Source organism: Momordica charantia (genome assembly GCF_013281855.1).
Source record: "Momordica charantia cultivar OHB3-1 chromosome 9 unlocalized genomic scaffold, Mcharantia_2.0 BLBB01000009.1, whole genome shotgun sequence".
Classification (NCBI taxonomy): Eukaryota; Viridiplantae; Streptophyta; class Magnoliopsida; order Cucurbitales; family Cucurbitaceae; genus Momordica; species Momordica charantia.
In genome coordinates this window covers 31,661,184-31,677,415 of record NW_028275167.1, presented here as the reverse complement: position 1 = coordinate 31,677,415, position 16,232 = coordinate 31,661,184, and the positions used below count along the sequence as shown (strand labels likewise).

At 36.5% G+C, this 16,232-nt stretch overlaps 3 protein-coding genes and 1 non-coding gene across 6 annotated transcripts; 2 read left to right on the top strand and 2 right to left on the bottom strand.

Moving 5' to 3' along the window:
* Nucleotides 1-3,486: 3,486 nt before the first annotated feature.
* Nucleotides 3,487-5,043, top strand: LOC111019766 (glucuronoxylan 4-O-methyltransferase-like protein (DUF579)). Its single transcript, XM_022296220.2, has one exon. The coding sequence runs from the start codon at nt 3,774-3,776 to the stop codon at nt 4,626-4,628; it is 855 nt and encodes a 284-aa protein (XP_022151912.1). The 5' UTR covers nt 3,487-3,773; the 3' UTR covers nt 4,629-5,043.
* A 499-nt stretch (nt 5,044-5,542) lies between these two features.
* LOC111019651 (phosphoribosylformylglycinamidine synthase) lies at nt 5,543-11,199 on the bottom strand. Of its 3 annotated transcripts, XR_015787265.1 has the most exons (6): nt 10,761-11,199; nt 10,457-10,560; nt 10,099-10,212; nt 6,926-7,038; nt 6,040-6,123; nt 5,601-5,740 (listed from the first exon to the last, which is right to left on the bottom strand). XR_015787265.1 is itself a non-coding variant. In XM_022296048.2 (5 exons), exons 1-5 carry the CDS (start codon nt 11,038-11,040, stop codon nt 5,684-5,686), a joined length of 639 nt encoding a protein of 212 aa, XP_022151740.1. In that variant the 5' UTR covers nt 11,041-11,194; the 3' UTR covers nt 5,543-5,683. The 3 variants fall into 3 exon arrangements, 2 of the variants coding, with proteins under 2 accessions (XP_022151740.1, XP_022151741.1); XM_022296048.2 differs by lacking the exon at nt 6,926-7,038 and having other exon boundaries at nt 5,543-5,740; nt 10,761-11,194; XM_022296049.2 differs by lacking the exons at nt 6,926-7,038; nt 10,099-10,212 and having other exon boundaries at nt 5,543-5,740; nt 10,761-11,198.
* A 1,265-nt stretch (nt 11,200-12,464) lies between these two features.
* Nucleotides 12,465-14,837, top strand: LOC111019811 (oxidoreductase, 2OG-Fe(II) oxygenase family protein). Its single transcript, XM_022296289.2, has 7 exons — nt 12,465-12,719; nt 12,821-12,972; nt 13,062-13,423; nt 13,639-13,777; nt 13,882-13,948; nt 14,063-14,184; nt 14,344-14,837. The coding sequence occupies exons 1-7, from the start codon at nt 12,613-12,615 to the stop codon at nt 14,481-14,483; spliced, it is 1,089 nt and encodes a 362-aa protein (XP_022151981.1). The 5' UTR covers nt 12,465-12,612; the 3' UTR covers nt 14,484-14,837.
* A 498-nt stretch (nt 14,838-15,335) lies between these two features.
* On the bottom strand, nt 15,336-15,416 carry TRNAL-AAG (transfer RNA leucine (anticodon AAG)). The gene has a single exon. It is a non-coding gene; the product is annotated as a tRNA-Leu (tRNA).
* Between the last annotated feature and the right edge of the window lie 816 nt (nt 15,417-16,232).

Here is a 16,232-nt window from a genome sequence, read left to right as displayed (position 1 = left end):
GGTGGCTTCCAACAACTTGTGGGAATTTACACATGAAGGATATGAAAGTGGATATTTTTTCCATTAATAATAATGGTAAATCATGGGAATAAATATTTTTTGAAGGGGTGAGTCAAGCAATTAGTGTTCGAAATTTTGCATGGGGCCCACAATAATTAAAGGAATATGATTACAATTTAGGGATTCAAATCTTTTAAATTTCCAAAAAAAAAACTATAATAAAAGTAAATGTAATAAATAAGGATAAAATCAGTATTATAAAAAAATACTACATGCAGAAATCTAAAAGTGTAAAATTTAAAAACTTTAGACATTTGTAAAATTAAGTTTAAAAAACAGTCATCCGAAGACATTATCTCAACCAAATATATATATGATTTATTATGGTGAGCTTTTTCTCAAGATTAAGTGGGCCTGTTGAGTGAAACCCAAGATTAAGTGGGCCTGATGGATAAGCCCAATACTGGGACGAGATTCTAAATTTTCCGGAGAAGTAAATGGTCCACGATGCCACGTGGCTGAACGAGCTAAAAGACGTGGGGAAATACGTGGTATGTCCCGACAACATTATAGATCAAATGAGAGATCCCCGGCCCTAATTGGCCAATGGCCAAGACCTACTGGGCAATTCTTAAATCGTGAATAATTATGCGCTTGAAGTTGAACTCCCCCTACATATCGGAAATATCAAAGACATCATTTTTTAAATATTATATGTTAAAATTCAGTTTCTTTCCCCCCGGATTTTTGGAAATTATTCTGTTTTAAAAATTTTAATCTCAAAATCCTTATTATAAATCACAAACTCTTCCATTTATAGGGTAATTACAAAAATATCACAAAAGAAAGATGTATTTTGTTAAAGGACAACCTTCTTAAAAAATGTCTCTAAAGGTGGATAATATGACTATCTTTGACTTTTTCAGAGGTCTGATCCTGATCCACCTTGTAATCATGGATCATAGACAAATCCCTAAACTGGGTATAAAGCATCCTAATTCTCTTGTTGGCTCGGATACCATGAAATAAAATCGAGTCCATCCAAAATGTCTCATACTAATGAAGATAATTGTCCTATCCTATATACCCATCATCATTCCCCTCCGTAGACAATATGAGACTTTGTTTGCAATCACCTTACAAACCCAACATATATAGTTTATGTATGATTCTAAAATTGTCTTTTAGATGATTTGTATAAATAAAATATTGTTATATATTTTAAAATGAATTCTCACTGAGACGTGTGGTTTTGAAATAAATAATAAGGATAACTTTATTTGTTAGACATAGTATGTAAGAACATGGTTAAGAAACCCTTGAATACTTGGCACCTATCAAAAAAATTTAGTTGACTTTTGTTAAAAAAATGTTTTGTTTTGTTTATTTGTTTTTATTAAAAGATGCAATGTGCATAAAATAAGTCACTTGTATTGACATTTCTTGTATGATACTACAACTTATAATTCCTAACGTAACATTTATAATAAATATATGGCCAATATATATAATAAGGGTAGAAAATTTTGTTAAACCTTTGACCAATTTCCATTCATCTTTTGACATTGGTTAAGTATAACATTTATGCAAACTTAAGATTCCTGCGGGTCGGATTAAGATCGTGAAAAAGAGACATCTCCACCAAACATTTGGTGCTGAAAAATACATGAGAATTAGTAATTCCAAAGATAGGTGTCTATCATGAGATTTTTGAACTCATTTCCTCTTAATTAACCCTAATTCCTTTTAACCAATGAACCACCCAGGATGGTTCACCAGTGTAATGTATTGTAAGTAGAATAGTACAAATGTTGAGATAATCGCTAACCATTGTTATCAAGTTGTAAAAGCATTATAGATGTTTTTGAAATTAGTTATTTCCTTCCATCGGTAGTGGTTTCCCTTGTAAGCTTCTCGTATGGAAACAATGTGCTTCAAGATACTTCAAAGATTCTTGATGTGGATGACTTCTCCCGGTTGTCATACGTTCTTTTAGGGGTTGTCATATGTTCTTTTAGGGTTTCCTATATTGTATGTAAAAAGACCTGTCACTTACATCTTCTAAAATTCAAAGCTTTCTCTATGGTCAAATCTCATGATACTGCACCCTTTTGAAACTAGATCTCATGATACTGCATCATTCGTCCTGATACCAATTTCCCCTCACAGTTCCAACAAAATCACAATTATACAACACAATAAGAGATTAAGGAAAGAAACAATAACGACACAAAAAAACTTATATTAATTCAGCTCAACAGTTTATGAGCTATGTCCAATCTTCTGCTCAGATGAAAATTCTACTAATAATCGAGATTTGATAAAAAGCACTCAAATATCTTCCCAGATATTCACTCTATCTAGAGGTCCCAACAAAAGCTCCATAGTTTCTAAGTATCATAATACACTATACTTAGGTACGAGCATGAAAGCTCACAATAGAATCAAGATCTAATTACCCCGAATATGTTGATGATCTGCCCAAATGCTTCTGTCAATACCCCGAGCCTCTACCTCGAAACTGCCACAAAACGCTTATAAAAAACGGCTTAGAAAACTTAAAACTGAAGTTGTTGTATTTATAAAATGTCGTTAGAGTGCGATGGCGCTACGGATGGAAAGTCGTCCATGCACCCCATCAGAACGCCATCCCTAGCGCCTCGGCACTGTGCATCGTTGCCTCCTCAACCCCTTTGGCCTGAAGCCTGCCTCTTCATCTGTTTTCATCCCACTTCATCCCGACGCGTTCCAGCTCGTCTCGACTCAACGCTAGCTCATTCCGACATCCCAACCATCCGTTGTGGTTGCTTGGTATTGTTGCAGAGATTAGTATAGATTGGTTTCCTTTTGAAGATGTTAATGGAAGAGTATGGGGTGAAAGGTAAATAGTCAAGATCACCAACCTGGCATGAAAATAACTTCAATAAAAAACCTTGATCAAAATTGACAAAGGAAGTAGATCAGTAGAGGTGAGAAAAATGTCATCAATTGATATTCAAAAGTCTGGTTGTTGCATTCCATGTGAGAAGGGCTCAATTTTTAGTAAAACATGACAAACAAAGATTCCGATTAAGTTTGATTGTATGGTTAAAAGTCGGTTGGACGATTTTGGCATCTCCTAATATCTTAGGTGTAGGGGTAGTGATCGAGTATTTAGATGTTTTTTCCTTTTGCTTCAAATAATACTAAAGGAATTTGGTGCCGGATGGTTTTGGTTTCCTCTCATATGTAGGAGGCTACAGGATAACTTAGGACTTTCGTGGTTGGATTTTATTTAATGAATTTTCCTTTTAATTCCTATATAATTATTTTGCGATAAGAGTCGTTGTATTTATTCAAAAAACACCGACCATTTGCATTTAATTTGTTTACAAAACAGTGATTTCATCTGGTTGGTAATAATTAAGATTAGTTTCTTGTAAATGTAAAATTTGACTCGTATAACAAGGACCAAGTTGACACACGTGGCGATCGGTAAGTGGACAGAAATTTTGGAACGGACCCCACAATGGGTCGAGCATCCAATCATCACGTGAGTCAGCGAAACGTTGAAGCCAGAGGCATTTTACCAAAGAACCGGTCAAGCTTGATTTACTGGAGGGCAAGACAGTCCGAAAAGCGAGGGCATCGAGGTCATTTTGACTACCGTCCTCTCCACTCCGTTTCGCAAACCGTCCCCCTAAACATTTAAACGAACCAAACGCCCCCCTTAGAGAACGAGCCCTCGATTTGTTGGTTTTTGAAGAGTTGACAAAAAATTTCATCCACTGCTAATGAAGAATCGATTATCTGCCAAGCCATGGATTCTCGGATTGGCCATCGCCGGTTTAGTCGCCGGCTCACTGTTGATTTCCGGATACATTGGATTCGTCGACAGTAACTTATTCTGCTCCGTCTCCGGCATCGGAGCACCGGCCGTGGCCGGATATACGCCGGCGGAAATCCAGCTGCAGTCAATCATCCACTACGCGACGTCGAAGATTGTCCCGCAGCAATCGCTGGACGAGATCCGAATCTCGTTCGATGTATTGAAGGCCCGATGCCCCTGCAACTTTCTGGTGTTCGGGCTGGGCCACGATTCGCTGATGTGGGCGTCGCTCAACGCCCTCGGCACCACCGTGTTTCTGGAGGAGGATCCAAAATGGGTGCAGACCGTGCTGAAGGACGCTCCGATGCTTCGAGCTCACCACGTCCAATACCGGACGCAGCTTCAGGAAGCAGATCGGCTGCTCTCGACGTATCGATCGGAGCCCTACTGCTCGCCGACGAAGGCGTTTCTTCGCGGCAATGAAAAGTGCAAATTAGCGCTCCACAATCTTCCACAAGAGATTTACGATAAGGAGTGGGACCTGATAATGATCGACGCGCCGCGGGGGTATTTCGCGGAAGCTCCCGGAAGGATGGCCGCCATATTCTCCGCCGCCGTGATGGCGAGGAACAGGAAAGGATCCGGCGTAACCGACATATTTCTGCACGACGTTGACCGGAAAGTGGAGAGGACCTTCGCGCAGGAGTTTTTGTGCAGGGACAAGTATTACGTCAATGGAGTCGGAAGGCTATGGCACTTCAAGATTCCACCCGCCGCGAATATGAGCGAGGCCGACCGGACTTCCGATAAATTTTGTTAGATCAAAGGGGTCCGTCGGAGACTTGCGACGCCGGAGATTTGTTTTTTCTCAAGTTATTTTTGTCTAAAGATAGTCATCGGTCAACTGACCGGCGGTGAGTGAGTTGAAGGGGACATTTTCTTGGACAGCAATAAAACCCGCCGGAGTCGGATCTCAGCGGGCGGATAGATCGCCGTGGACATTTTACCCGTCTACTCCGGCTGTGTTTCCGGATGAAGGAAAGTTAAAGATTTCGATGTCTCTTAATTGACCTTTTTTTCCCCTCTTTCTGTATTCTCTTTTCTTCCTGTCGTGCCCACTTTCCTACCACGTTCATATAATGATGATATTGTAAGTTAATTTCCCATTTTCAACTTCATTAAAATAGCATAATGTAAACGCCTTTGCAATTATTTATTGAGGAGTTTTCTGGTAATGATGTTATCTCAAGTTATATTTCCATCTTTGTATTTTCTAAACCTAATTAATTCAAATTAGGGAAAAGTTCAGTTGCTTTGAAAAATGGATCTAAACTCGAGTTTTCTCCATTATATGAAGAAGAAGAATTGAATTGTGTTGAAAATAGTTCAATAAATTTGGCCGTTATCAAAATGCTTTTTATGGCAATAGAAAATTGAAGCCCATATAACCAACATCACAATAAAGTGAAAGCAGAATAAAGATACATATAATTGTCGCAACATAATTGATAAAATTCAATGAATTTGAAATTTGCATCAAGTTGGTTTAAAATTCCCATCCAACGTTCAAACTGAAAAGAAAAGGGAGAAAAGGAAAGATACAGGTTAATGGTGCATTTGTCCGGTGTTGTGGTAACCAAATGCTTTTTTATTTTCCAAAATTTAAAACAAAGGCTTATCAACAACAGGCTAGCAGACAAGGGAAAGTGGGGAGCTACTCCTACTTCGGATGAATTATTAAAATTACTTTTAAAAGCATAATATGGAAGTTAAAGATGAGGTGATAACAGAATTATAAGTAGAAAGAATAATAGAGATTATCTAGAAGGATAGGAGTAATTACATTACATATAAAAAGTTCGAAAAGAGAATTCCCTATAAAAAGTATTTCATACGATCATCTCTCTTCATTGCGTTGTATACGGCTTGAACCTGAAACGTGAAAAAAAGAACAACACGTTACACATTACTACAATTTTCCTTTTTGAGGGGTTAGTTAATTCATGGCTTAAATTTTAACGAAGGGATTGGATCAGCAAGGCTTTAGACCTCATGAACTAAATAGAAAACCGAGGGGTCGATATGAACCTATTATTTATTAATGGGATGGGGACGATCGAATCAAGAAGCGTCGTAACTGAATATGTTTGTTGGCGGGTGGAGGACATGGTATGCTAACAAATTGCAAGGCATCATAAATGAACAAATTAATGGGAGAGAAAGAGAGGGACCTGCTCACTGGAAATTACTTGAACTGGTCCGATGTTTACTGACACGTACTTCCCTTTTGATGATAATTTATGCCTCACCTTGCCCTGTACAGAGTATACAAACAAATTTCTTTACCACCCAATCAAAAGCAGGAACAAATTTGTAAACTATCATCCTAATGTGTACAGAGCAAGAGCCCTCCATTTATCTATGATTCAAAATTTGTGTCCATAACCACAACTAATAATACATCAGAAATAGAAATTTGCTCTGTATATTACTTCATTCGTGAAAGAACCAATTTCTGATACCTATACATAAGCAATATACAGAAACTACTGAAAACAGAATAATTAAAAATAACAAAATAGACTAATGGTGCAACCAAATTGGTTAAGCTAAACCTCAATGGTTATTAATTAACCAGCGGGCTAAAGGTGGTGGGGACTCAACAGAACTTCAATGTTATTAAGGACAAACGAAACAGGGGAGGTCCACTTTCTTAAGTGGCAACACGGTTAACTTTTAGCAATCATCTAACACTAACCATCATTATTCATCGGGATCTACCTCATTCCCTTAAAGGAGATTTTCACTTTTCCAGGATTTGAATCGAACACGTATTTTTATAGCCTGATTTAACATTAACACCTTGAAAGTCCACTCGCTTTAGAATTATGTATGCTCTTTCTTTCTTATCTTTCTTCTTCTCACTCTCTTTTTCTTAATGAACTGTTTAGAATATACAGACACAATGCTTCCATCCTAACAGCAGAATTCTTCAATGAAAAACCATAATGGTGCATTCATCAAGGTTTTGTTAAATCGTCCAAAAGCACAATCTGCTAGACTTAGAAAAGTCTAAACCATTTAATATATTTTAAATAGAAAGGAATCGGTGAAAACCTTTACTGATGTTTGCAACCAAATGGTAGTAATGGGTTTCTCTCTCTGTTGTTGTGTGTTTTGGGTGGGGGGGGAACCCTCATAAAGGTAAATAAAGCAACAAAAAAAATATCCTGAAAGTCGTACAAAAAGAATAGTTACAAAAAGGAGTGTAAAGAGCTTGATGAAGAAGAAACAAGAAGCAAAGTATCCTAAAACTCTTCAATTACTTCTATCATTCACTTGAAAGATTCTCCGATTCTCTTTCTTGCCAAATTTTACAAAAGAAAGCTCTAAAAGGATTACGCAGTACTACTTCAACCTTATCTTTAAAAGGATAGGCACACAGTCATAGAGAAAAGAAGTCAGCCACACACACATTAAACAGCCTCCACAATTTTGTTTTCTTGTTTTTTTTTTTTTTTGCCAAATTATCTCCAAGAAAGGGCACCGAATGAAAGGGTCGTCAAAAAATTTCATCATCTTTCCTACAAGAAGCACACCATCATGATGCTAGTAAAATTATGGGTTTCACACATGGATTTATCATGTGTATTTATCCCATGAAAGAATAGAGTTTATATTTTTACTTTCTTGGATAAGTCGGTTTTCCCAATAGTAGTTTAAGTATTGTGATGAACGGCCTCCTCCATTGGAACAATATCACGAAACAGAGATTGAGAGGAAAATATCCTGGAATTCTCCCTTTTCCTAGTCAGAATCCAAAGAAACACCTTCCAACACAAAGAAATCCATTCCCACACCTCTAAATTGGTTAGGCTCTTCCTTTCAAACTCAAAATCCAATCTCCAGAATGTCATTCCCGCACTCAGAAATGGTTTGATCTTTGCATCTGGAATGCAATTGGTATGTGCTTGCACTTTAGACCCAGTGACCAGGGAACTTAGCTACATAGAAGAGCAATTCACACCCACCCACAACAACCAATCTGGCTAAATTGATTGTAAGACCTAACAGATGTTCAAAGAATTTGATACCTTGAATGAACCGAAGATTTAACCATGATCTTTAGTAGAGAAAATATGCACCACCATCATATTGTAAATTATTGATCTAATTAGATCTCCTAACGAAAAACTATTAAGAACACCAACTTAAATTACCTACTACCTCATATGCAGGAAATGTTCGGACTTATATACTCCCCTCCTTCAATTGGGATGTGGCTCTTACCATGGATACCAACAATTTCCATTTCCTAGCTATAATATTGGCGAGCAAGCCATCCCTTCAAGAAAGAAAAAGAGATACTTTAGCTACAATATGCTAAAGCATTCTTTTGGAATCTTTGGCTTCAGAAGAACAATAGGATTTCAACGACAAGAAAAAACCTTCAATCTTCTCAGACTTCCTCTCTTTTGAGGCCCTTTCTTGGTGTAAACTTCTTGTGTGTGTGTGTAAGAAATGATTCCATAGATAATATGATGAGGAAAGCCAAGCTCCAAGCCAAGGAACAAGAAAAAAAAAAACTCTTCCAATGGGCAAAAAGAGAAGTAAGATGGTGTATGTTCAAGGGAGCATAAAATTTTACCAAAGAGCTATAAAAATATAATGGTCCATAGAGCTGATTTTCCTTCCTTGGGTGAAAATTCTATTGTTCCTTTCCAGCCATAGGAGCCAAAAAAAAGCTCTCGTAAATTAAAGTCACAAGTGCTTTCTTGGTGTAAATTTGTTAATCCTTTCAACAAAATAGTAATACTCTTTTTACAGAAATTTTCTGATCTCCCTTGGCATGGGGCTTGGATTTCATCTATTTTATGTAATTTCATTTGATCCATAAGATTGTGAATAAGAAGATATCTACTAGATCATTAACCATCGAAATGGAAACAACAATTTGTCTTCTCCCTATAAGGACTGATTGAAACGGAAAGACAACAGCAAGAAGGACTGATTTGAGTCTATCTGGTTGAACAGTTGAACTTTAGCTAATATTTTATAAAGAGAGGTACAGAGGGTAATAGGTAAAAATCTACGATTGTTAACAGTGTTAGATTTCTACTAGAGTCCACAGATGTGGGTTGTGTTTACACTACTATTTACTAGACCACCTTATTACATCAACCTTAATGACGTTCCAAAATTTTGATTGAATGCTCTTCCTATCTGGAAAGGAACTTCCAACTCCATTTTGACATCTACCTAAATGAAATCCTAAATGACTCTTCGGAGAAATCAACACATGAAAGGCTTACGACAAAAGCCTTATGAACTCTCTTTCAACCTCTAAGACATTAATCAAACTCGCACCTTCAAAAGAGAGCACCTATGAAACTAGAATCTTCTTCTTCCATCCATAAACCTAAAAATGGTAAAGACAGAATTTTCATCCCTCTTTTAAGTCACTTTTTCATCTGTCTCCAAAAGATATCTTCTCGTCCAGACTTCAAAGATACATTTGCTTTTCTATGCCCATGTTATTCATTATAAATACCAACTGCCTCCTCCATACCATGCAACACACAAAGCTCAGAGAATTAAAAATTTTGGCAATTTTTTTAAGCATTGCAAATAATGAGCATCCACCTTATCTTTTATGAGTTTAATGCAGTGATCATCACGGTCCACATAAAAGAAAATTTCACAATAGTGACAGATTTTGCAAATCCATGAAACTTAAAAAGGGTTCCAAATGATACTTCTAGCATTTTTATGTGTGTACAATTGCTAGAGTATAACTTTGACAGAAATTTTTGTAAGATAATCTCGATCTATTTTAATACCTAGACACAAGTGTGCACAATCAATTATAAAATACTACATTCTGAAAATGCATACAGACCAAATATGCAGTTATACCCACTAATATATAGTTTTAAATTGAAAAAATAAAACTATTAAAAAAATAACGAAAACGACAACAATAACACACATTAAAGTTGTTGTTAGATTTACGTTACATCTTCCAATTTACATTGTCAACTCATTCTATATAATTTTTTATAACAGAACTTGGTCAGAACGACTATGTTTCCCGCTTAATAAAACCACAAAGGAAATAATATTATCTGGCCTAATTTCATGCTAACTGCAGGAATGAATTTCAATTTCTTAGAGCCCCACACATATACGGCATCATATTTAAAGTTCTAATCAGCACTGACGAGACATCTGTGGAATAAAGTGACTTATAGACTGTGATTTTAGTTGTCCTTAGAACAGAAAAGAGTCACCTCAGGAATTGGCTGTTGGAGGACAGACTCCACAGCCACAACCATAGATTGCACAAAATCATCTCCCCCAGTTCCAATTGCTGTAAAGCCTCTAACACCCGGGTACGAGTTAACCTGTCCAATAATTATGCAAAATTAAAGGTGCTGGTGATACTATTTAGCTAGTGGCTAGTGTCGATGATGTGATTATTGCTGGTAAATCCTCCTTGACTCTTGAACTTATTTCTAAGAGCATCAAAGCTAGAGAGAGGAAACCAATTGATACTAATAACTAACTTAAATACAAACCCAACCATGAAAATATATGAACCAGCCATTCCATACATAAATTGGAGCTAATGGAGCAGCTATTCCGTACCTTTTGATCCAAAGCAATCCACTCATTGGTAGAATCATCTGTCACTGTTCCCCCAATTACCATATTTGTTGTATGCCCAACCCTCCCTTCTGTCTTTGATACCTCTGTGTGGAGCAACCAAATGAAACTCACAATCAATTATGTCGAAGAGATTAACAAGCCATCGTAAAATAGAAACGCCAGACAAGCACAACTCACAGAAAGAATTATACAAGCTTGTCCGTATGAAGAGGTAATGAATGAAATTAATTGATTAATGGCTTACAATTCCGAAGCCTTGATAACATAAGGGTCAGGTAGAAACCTGAGATTGCCTTCAAAACAGCTTCCTGCGGAGGGCCCTGGCCATCCTGATTAGACGACGACGTTGATTGGGTCTCGTCGTGGGAGCAATTCAGAACAGTTCGTTTGCGGAAGTGAAATCCTCGAGCCCTAGCAGTTGTTACATTGCAATTCAATCTGTGAGTGAAGGATCGGCTAGTTCCGAGTGCGATGGAGGAGGAAGCACGGCTGAAATGAACGGGTCTATATGGCTCCATTAAGAATATTGATGCAGAACGCAACACAGTCCTGCTTGCTGCCATTTCTGGTTCTCTAACTTTAATTGACTTCTCGGAATTGGTTGCAGTATGCGAAATCGGAACGGATATTTTTTTCTCTCGGCCCTAATGGATGAAACGGAGCAGGAATCTGGTCACACCTGGAATTATACTTGTGGTTGTCCAGTGGGAAAAAATATGGCGGTAAATTTTGTTTTTTTTTTCCTCTTTGTTTTTATTTTCTTTCAATACAGCATATATGAGAGTGAGAGATAATTTCTCAGATAAGTGATCAAAATGTCTTAATTGTTAAGTTTTGCTCTAATAAACATGAGTAAATTTAATTTATCTTTCAGTTATTTCTACAAAAATTATCGTGTATAATTAATTTTTTAGATTTTTTTTAATAGATTATTTTTTTGATAGAAGAGGTCACACCTATACTTAAATTGAATTTAATCTTAAAATGTCAACTTTAACTAACTAACTGGTTAATAAATTTCTTTTTTCGGTAGTGTCGTTGAATTAAACAAATAAATTAATTTAAAACTTCAATTTAATTGAGCTAAATCATAAAGTCAAAAAATAATATTGGTTATCTAAATAGTCAATTGTGTAACGTAATATAATAAAATAATTAAAATATTTTTAATTTATGTGACACCCAAGTGGAGAAGAGGAATACATAGATGAACCGCTATCACACTATGAGTCAGTTAGAGACAGCTTCCCAATATCTCAAGTTTTTTTCCCTTTCAGCCAGTTAGAAAAAGGACCAAACTCTATCTATCGTCTCACACAAATACTGCTTCTCAAATATACACTTCAAGTTTCACAATTCTTCGAATGTCTAACCTTTATCTATAGTTTTGAGGTTTGATTTTGAATCGAAAGGCTGATCGACTTGTTGGTATGGTTAGAAGGATTCTGAGATCATTAAAACATGGTTGAGAAAAGCTTAAAGAGTTGATACTTACTACAAGATGTACATTTCTTTTCGATGTTTAATCATAAAAACTGTAAAGTTAAGCGTGCTTGGCTTATAACAATTTCACTCATGTTGGTTAGCGCAGTCAGGTTGCAAGAAATGCAAGAAAATGCTCGGACAATTAAGACCAAATTCAGATTTCAAATTATGGTCGAAATCCTAAAGACATTACAATGTATGTATTTTCATCCTACACAAATTGTGTCAAAATTAATCGATGTTTTTCTATTTCAACAATTATGAAGGTTAATAAACATATTAGCTCTCAACTCAACATGTGGGACTAATTAGTTAATAATATTGATGTGCATACTCGTTATAAATTAAAATTAAGACATGTAATTTTCTTTTCGATTACAACCAACTGTGAGTATGGAGATTTGAACGACCAACGTTATAGAAGAATTATAGAAGAAGTAGATATCAATTAAAGACTTATTTGATAAATTCTTAAACTTGGATATATTTGCATTCACCAGAAAAAAAAAAAAAAGTTATGAAACTTCATGTGTCTGACTAGTCAAAACCCTAAGCGTGATTACTCCTCCCCCGTCCATCGCCAGAATTCAGAAGCTCAACCTAACGCCCATCGAGTAACTCACCGGCGGTAGCGGATACCGGTGGATAAAATGTACGGATCCGACAAAGGCACCGACGATTTGGAGCGCACCGCTTTCAGAATAGCAGAAAAGAAATACAAGTTCTACTACGACGACACCTTTAAATCTTCCAAAAAGTATATTTCTTCACAATTTCGCTTCAGGTTTTGTTTCATCAATTGGCACCGGACTCGTTGTAAGAGGCGATGTTTCAAATCCGGTTTATGGTTTCTCTCAGGAAAAAACTACCGAAACAAGTGGATTTGTCGGAGGTTATCGATTTCAAGCGCATTCTAGAATGTTACAATCACGATGGCGCACTTCCGCTGGGCATGAACGCGACTCAGTGCGATCTCGATGGGCCAGTTTTCTGCTTGGAGAATCGTCCTGGTATTGTCAATTCCAGTTTTATGCCGTTTCAAAGAACCCAAAAAAAAAATATCCCAAATTCAGTTGTTCTTTATGTGTCTGTAATGTAGGATTTTATTTCATTCCTGGAGCGTTAAGCTTAGAAGAGCAATGCCAATGGATTAGGGAGAGTCTAACGAGTTTCCCGCAGCCTCCTAACAGAACCAATCACAACGCTATTTATGGACCAATTCAAGACCTGTTCATTGCAGCAAAGGAAAAGAGAGTTTTAGTGGAAGCAAATGAAATCTCTGCTTTCAACGTTGATTCCGACATTGAACCTTCGGTTAGCACTGGAAATACTCATGGATGGAAGTTTGTGGAGGAAAATACTGTTTCATCCAGAAGGACGACCTGCAAATCAGTTCCAGCTTCTGTGTTACTTAGAAAGTTGCGTTGGAGCACCCTCGGCCTACAATTTGATTGGTCCAAGGTGAGCCTAACAAGAAAACTTCATATTTTGCTGGTATTTTAATAATTTGAACACTGCGTTTTCAACATTTTAAATGGTTTCGATATGGAAGTTGAAACTTTAGAAGGTCATTCATTGTGGGGATTTTTTTAACGAAATGTCAAAACCTTCAGCATTGTCTCTGTCGATATGTTTGATGTGTTATCTTTTGAATTAATGTCCTTGTAATGGCGTAGCGAAGCTATGACATATCTCTGCTACATAATAAGATGCCCTCTGCACTGTGTCAACTTGCCAAAAGAATGGCGGCAGCTGCAATGCCGGCTGGGGAAGAATTCAAGCCTGAAGCTGCAATAGTGAATTATTTTGCTTCGGGTAACCAAACACAACTTTGTTCATTAACATCAATAAAATGCTAAATATTGCATTGAAAGTTAACAGCATCTTGTCATGACTCTGACACGTTATCGATATTCCAGGCGACAGTCTCGGGGGTCACCTAGATGACATGGAAGCAGACTGGAGCAAGCCAATTGTTAGCATGAGGTATTATTCTAACTTATCCTCTTTGAATTGCATTTTTTTCCTGATATGTTAAGAGGACATGAGAGATACTTATTATATTCATATCTGCCTGCCTTCACGATTTTCTTCACCCAGTTTGGGATGCAAAGCTATTTTCCTCTTGGGAGGCAAGTCGAGACAGGATCCACCGGTAGCCATGTTTCTTCGAAGTGGAGATGTCGTGCTTATGGCTGGAGAAGCGAGGGAATGTTTTCATGGTAACGTGTTCTTCCATATCTACTCTTACATTGTGTTGAAATGTTATCTCTGTAGGCGATACATGCACTTAGATATCCGATTCCAACAATGCTGAGTAATTCATTCATTTGTAGAAAGATCATTAAATTCCCAAAACATGCTCTGTGGATGTCTTGTAGGTGTACCTCGGATCTTCATCGATGTAGAAACTGACGAAACTTCTCTTCTTGAAAAGCAGTTTTCAAATCAAGATGATTTGCATTTTCTGGAATACATTAGAACTTCAAGAATAAACATCAACATTAGACAGGTTTTCTGATTGTTTGGACCTGTTATCTTTTGAGCTTCGAGATGGATTTTGCACTGCTAGAAAATTTTGCCAACATCATGAAGACTGGAGTTGCAAGGACATAGACAGGTGATTTAGTTTATTCATAAAGACGATTGGAGATGAGATGAGCCAATTCGAACCAAGAAGAGAGTTTTCTAAACTAATTAGCATTTTCCAGTTGAGCTATCTCTTATGAGGAAGGATGAAATTTGTAACTTCCGAGTTAGTTTAAGGCTTGTAGCCTCGTTGATTTGCTGCCACATTATTTTACACAGAAGTAGAACTGTTGAAGGCAACTGAGAGGAAAAAATATATATGTGGAAGCTTTGGGGTTTGGGCAAACCACAATGTCTTTTTTTTTTCCTACTGAAAAATACCATTTTTACTAACATAATCTCAGTAAGGCATATTTTACAAGCTTCAATTAATAATTTAAGCTCGTGGATTCTTCTAAGCTGAAGTGCTCAGCCTTTATATTATTTTTAAAAAATGATTGGAAATATGATGTGGGACGGTAAATTCGGCCTATATATTTTTAAACAGAGACATCTTACATGTAGGATATCGATATAATTTTACTAATGCGTAACAAAGGATGTTGGACTTTTTGGATCCCTTTTTTATAAGAATTTTTATTTTTTAAACTAAAACTTTTGTATATTTTTTTCCTTATGAAAAGACCTCAGGCTAATTTTTGATAATGAAAAAGTATTTTTAGAAAAATATTTGAGATTATTCAATTATGTGAATATTTTATCAGGATGTAGGAAAGATGATAAATAGGAAATAATAATTCAGAAATCGATGAAGGAAAAATGGGAGAACCGATTGTGATAAAATTGTTGAGAGTGGGATTTGAGCCCACGCCCTTTTGAACCAGAACCTTAATCTGGCGCCTTAGACCAACTCAGCCATCTCAACTTTTGATAATATAGTCACAAGTTAAAATAATTGCAACGCATGCTCTCTTTCAACCTTATTAGCATTAGTAGGTAGGACCGGTGAATTTCCCCCTAGCAGTCCTTCCTTTCCTCATTACCACTGGACTCGGACAAAAAACTCGATTTCCGAACCTTTCTTTCCCATCCCATTCAATTCAGGGCTGTAACTGAAGCAAGTACTTGGCTTTAGAGCCATGGAGAAGAAAGACCGAATGTGTGAAGCATACGGGTAAGAAGTTCCCTTCTTACCTAGCACCTTGGACTAACTCAGCCATCAATTTTTAACATTTTACTTTCTTTCAGTAGTTGCCATTTTATAATTTAAGAGCCACAGATAAAAATTAATTTTTAAAAATATAACATTAGCATGTGATGATAGAAAATATACAAATAGATATTACTAATTCATATTTTAAGGTAGATGGCTATCATAGAGTTTTAACCAATTTCTCTTTAATTAATCTTAGTCGCTTTGGACCAATAAACCACCTATAATAGTTGACATCCTAGTACCAATTTTCCTTTTTTTTTCTTTGAAAAAATTCTTTCAAAATGGTGCAACATGAGAAGTTACAGAGTGATTCGTGCTGGTATGAAAAGTTAGAAACAAAAAATAGAAATAAAATATGAAGAGAGATTAGGAACAAAATCTAGGTCATAAAAGAAATAGCATAAAGATGTAAGTACAGATTACGCCCACTTAAAACGATAATTATTGAAAGTGGTCGAACACTTTTATATAATAAAGTAGTTCATAATCTTTTATTAGGGAGCATGAAAATTTTTTAATTAACAT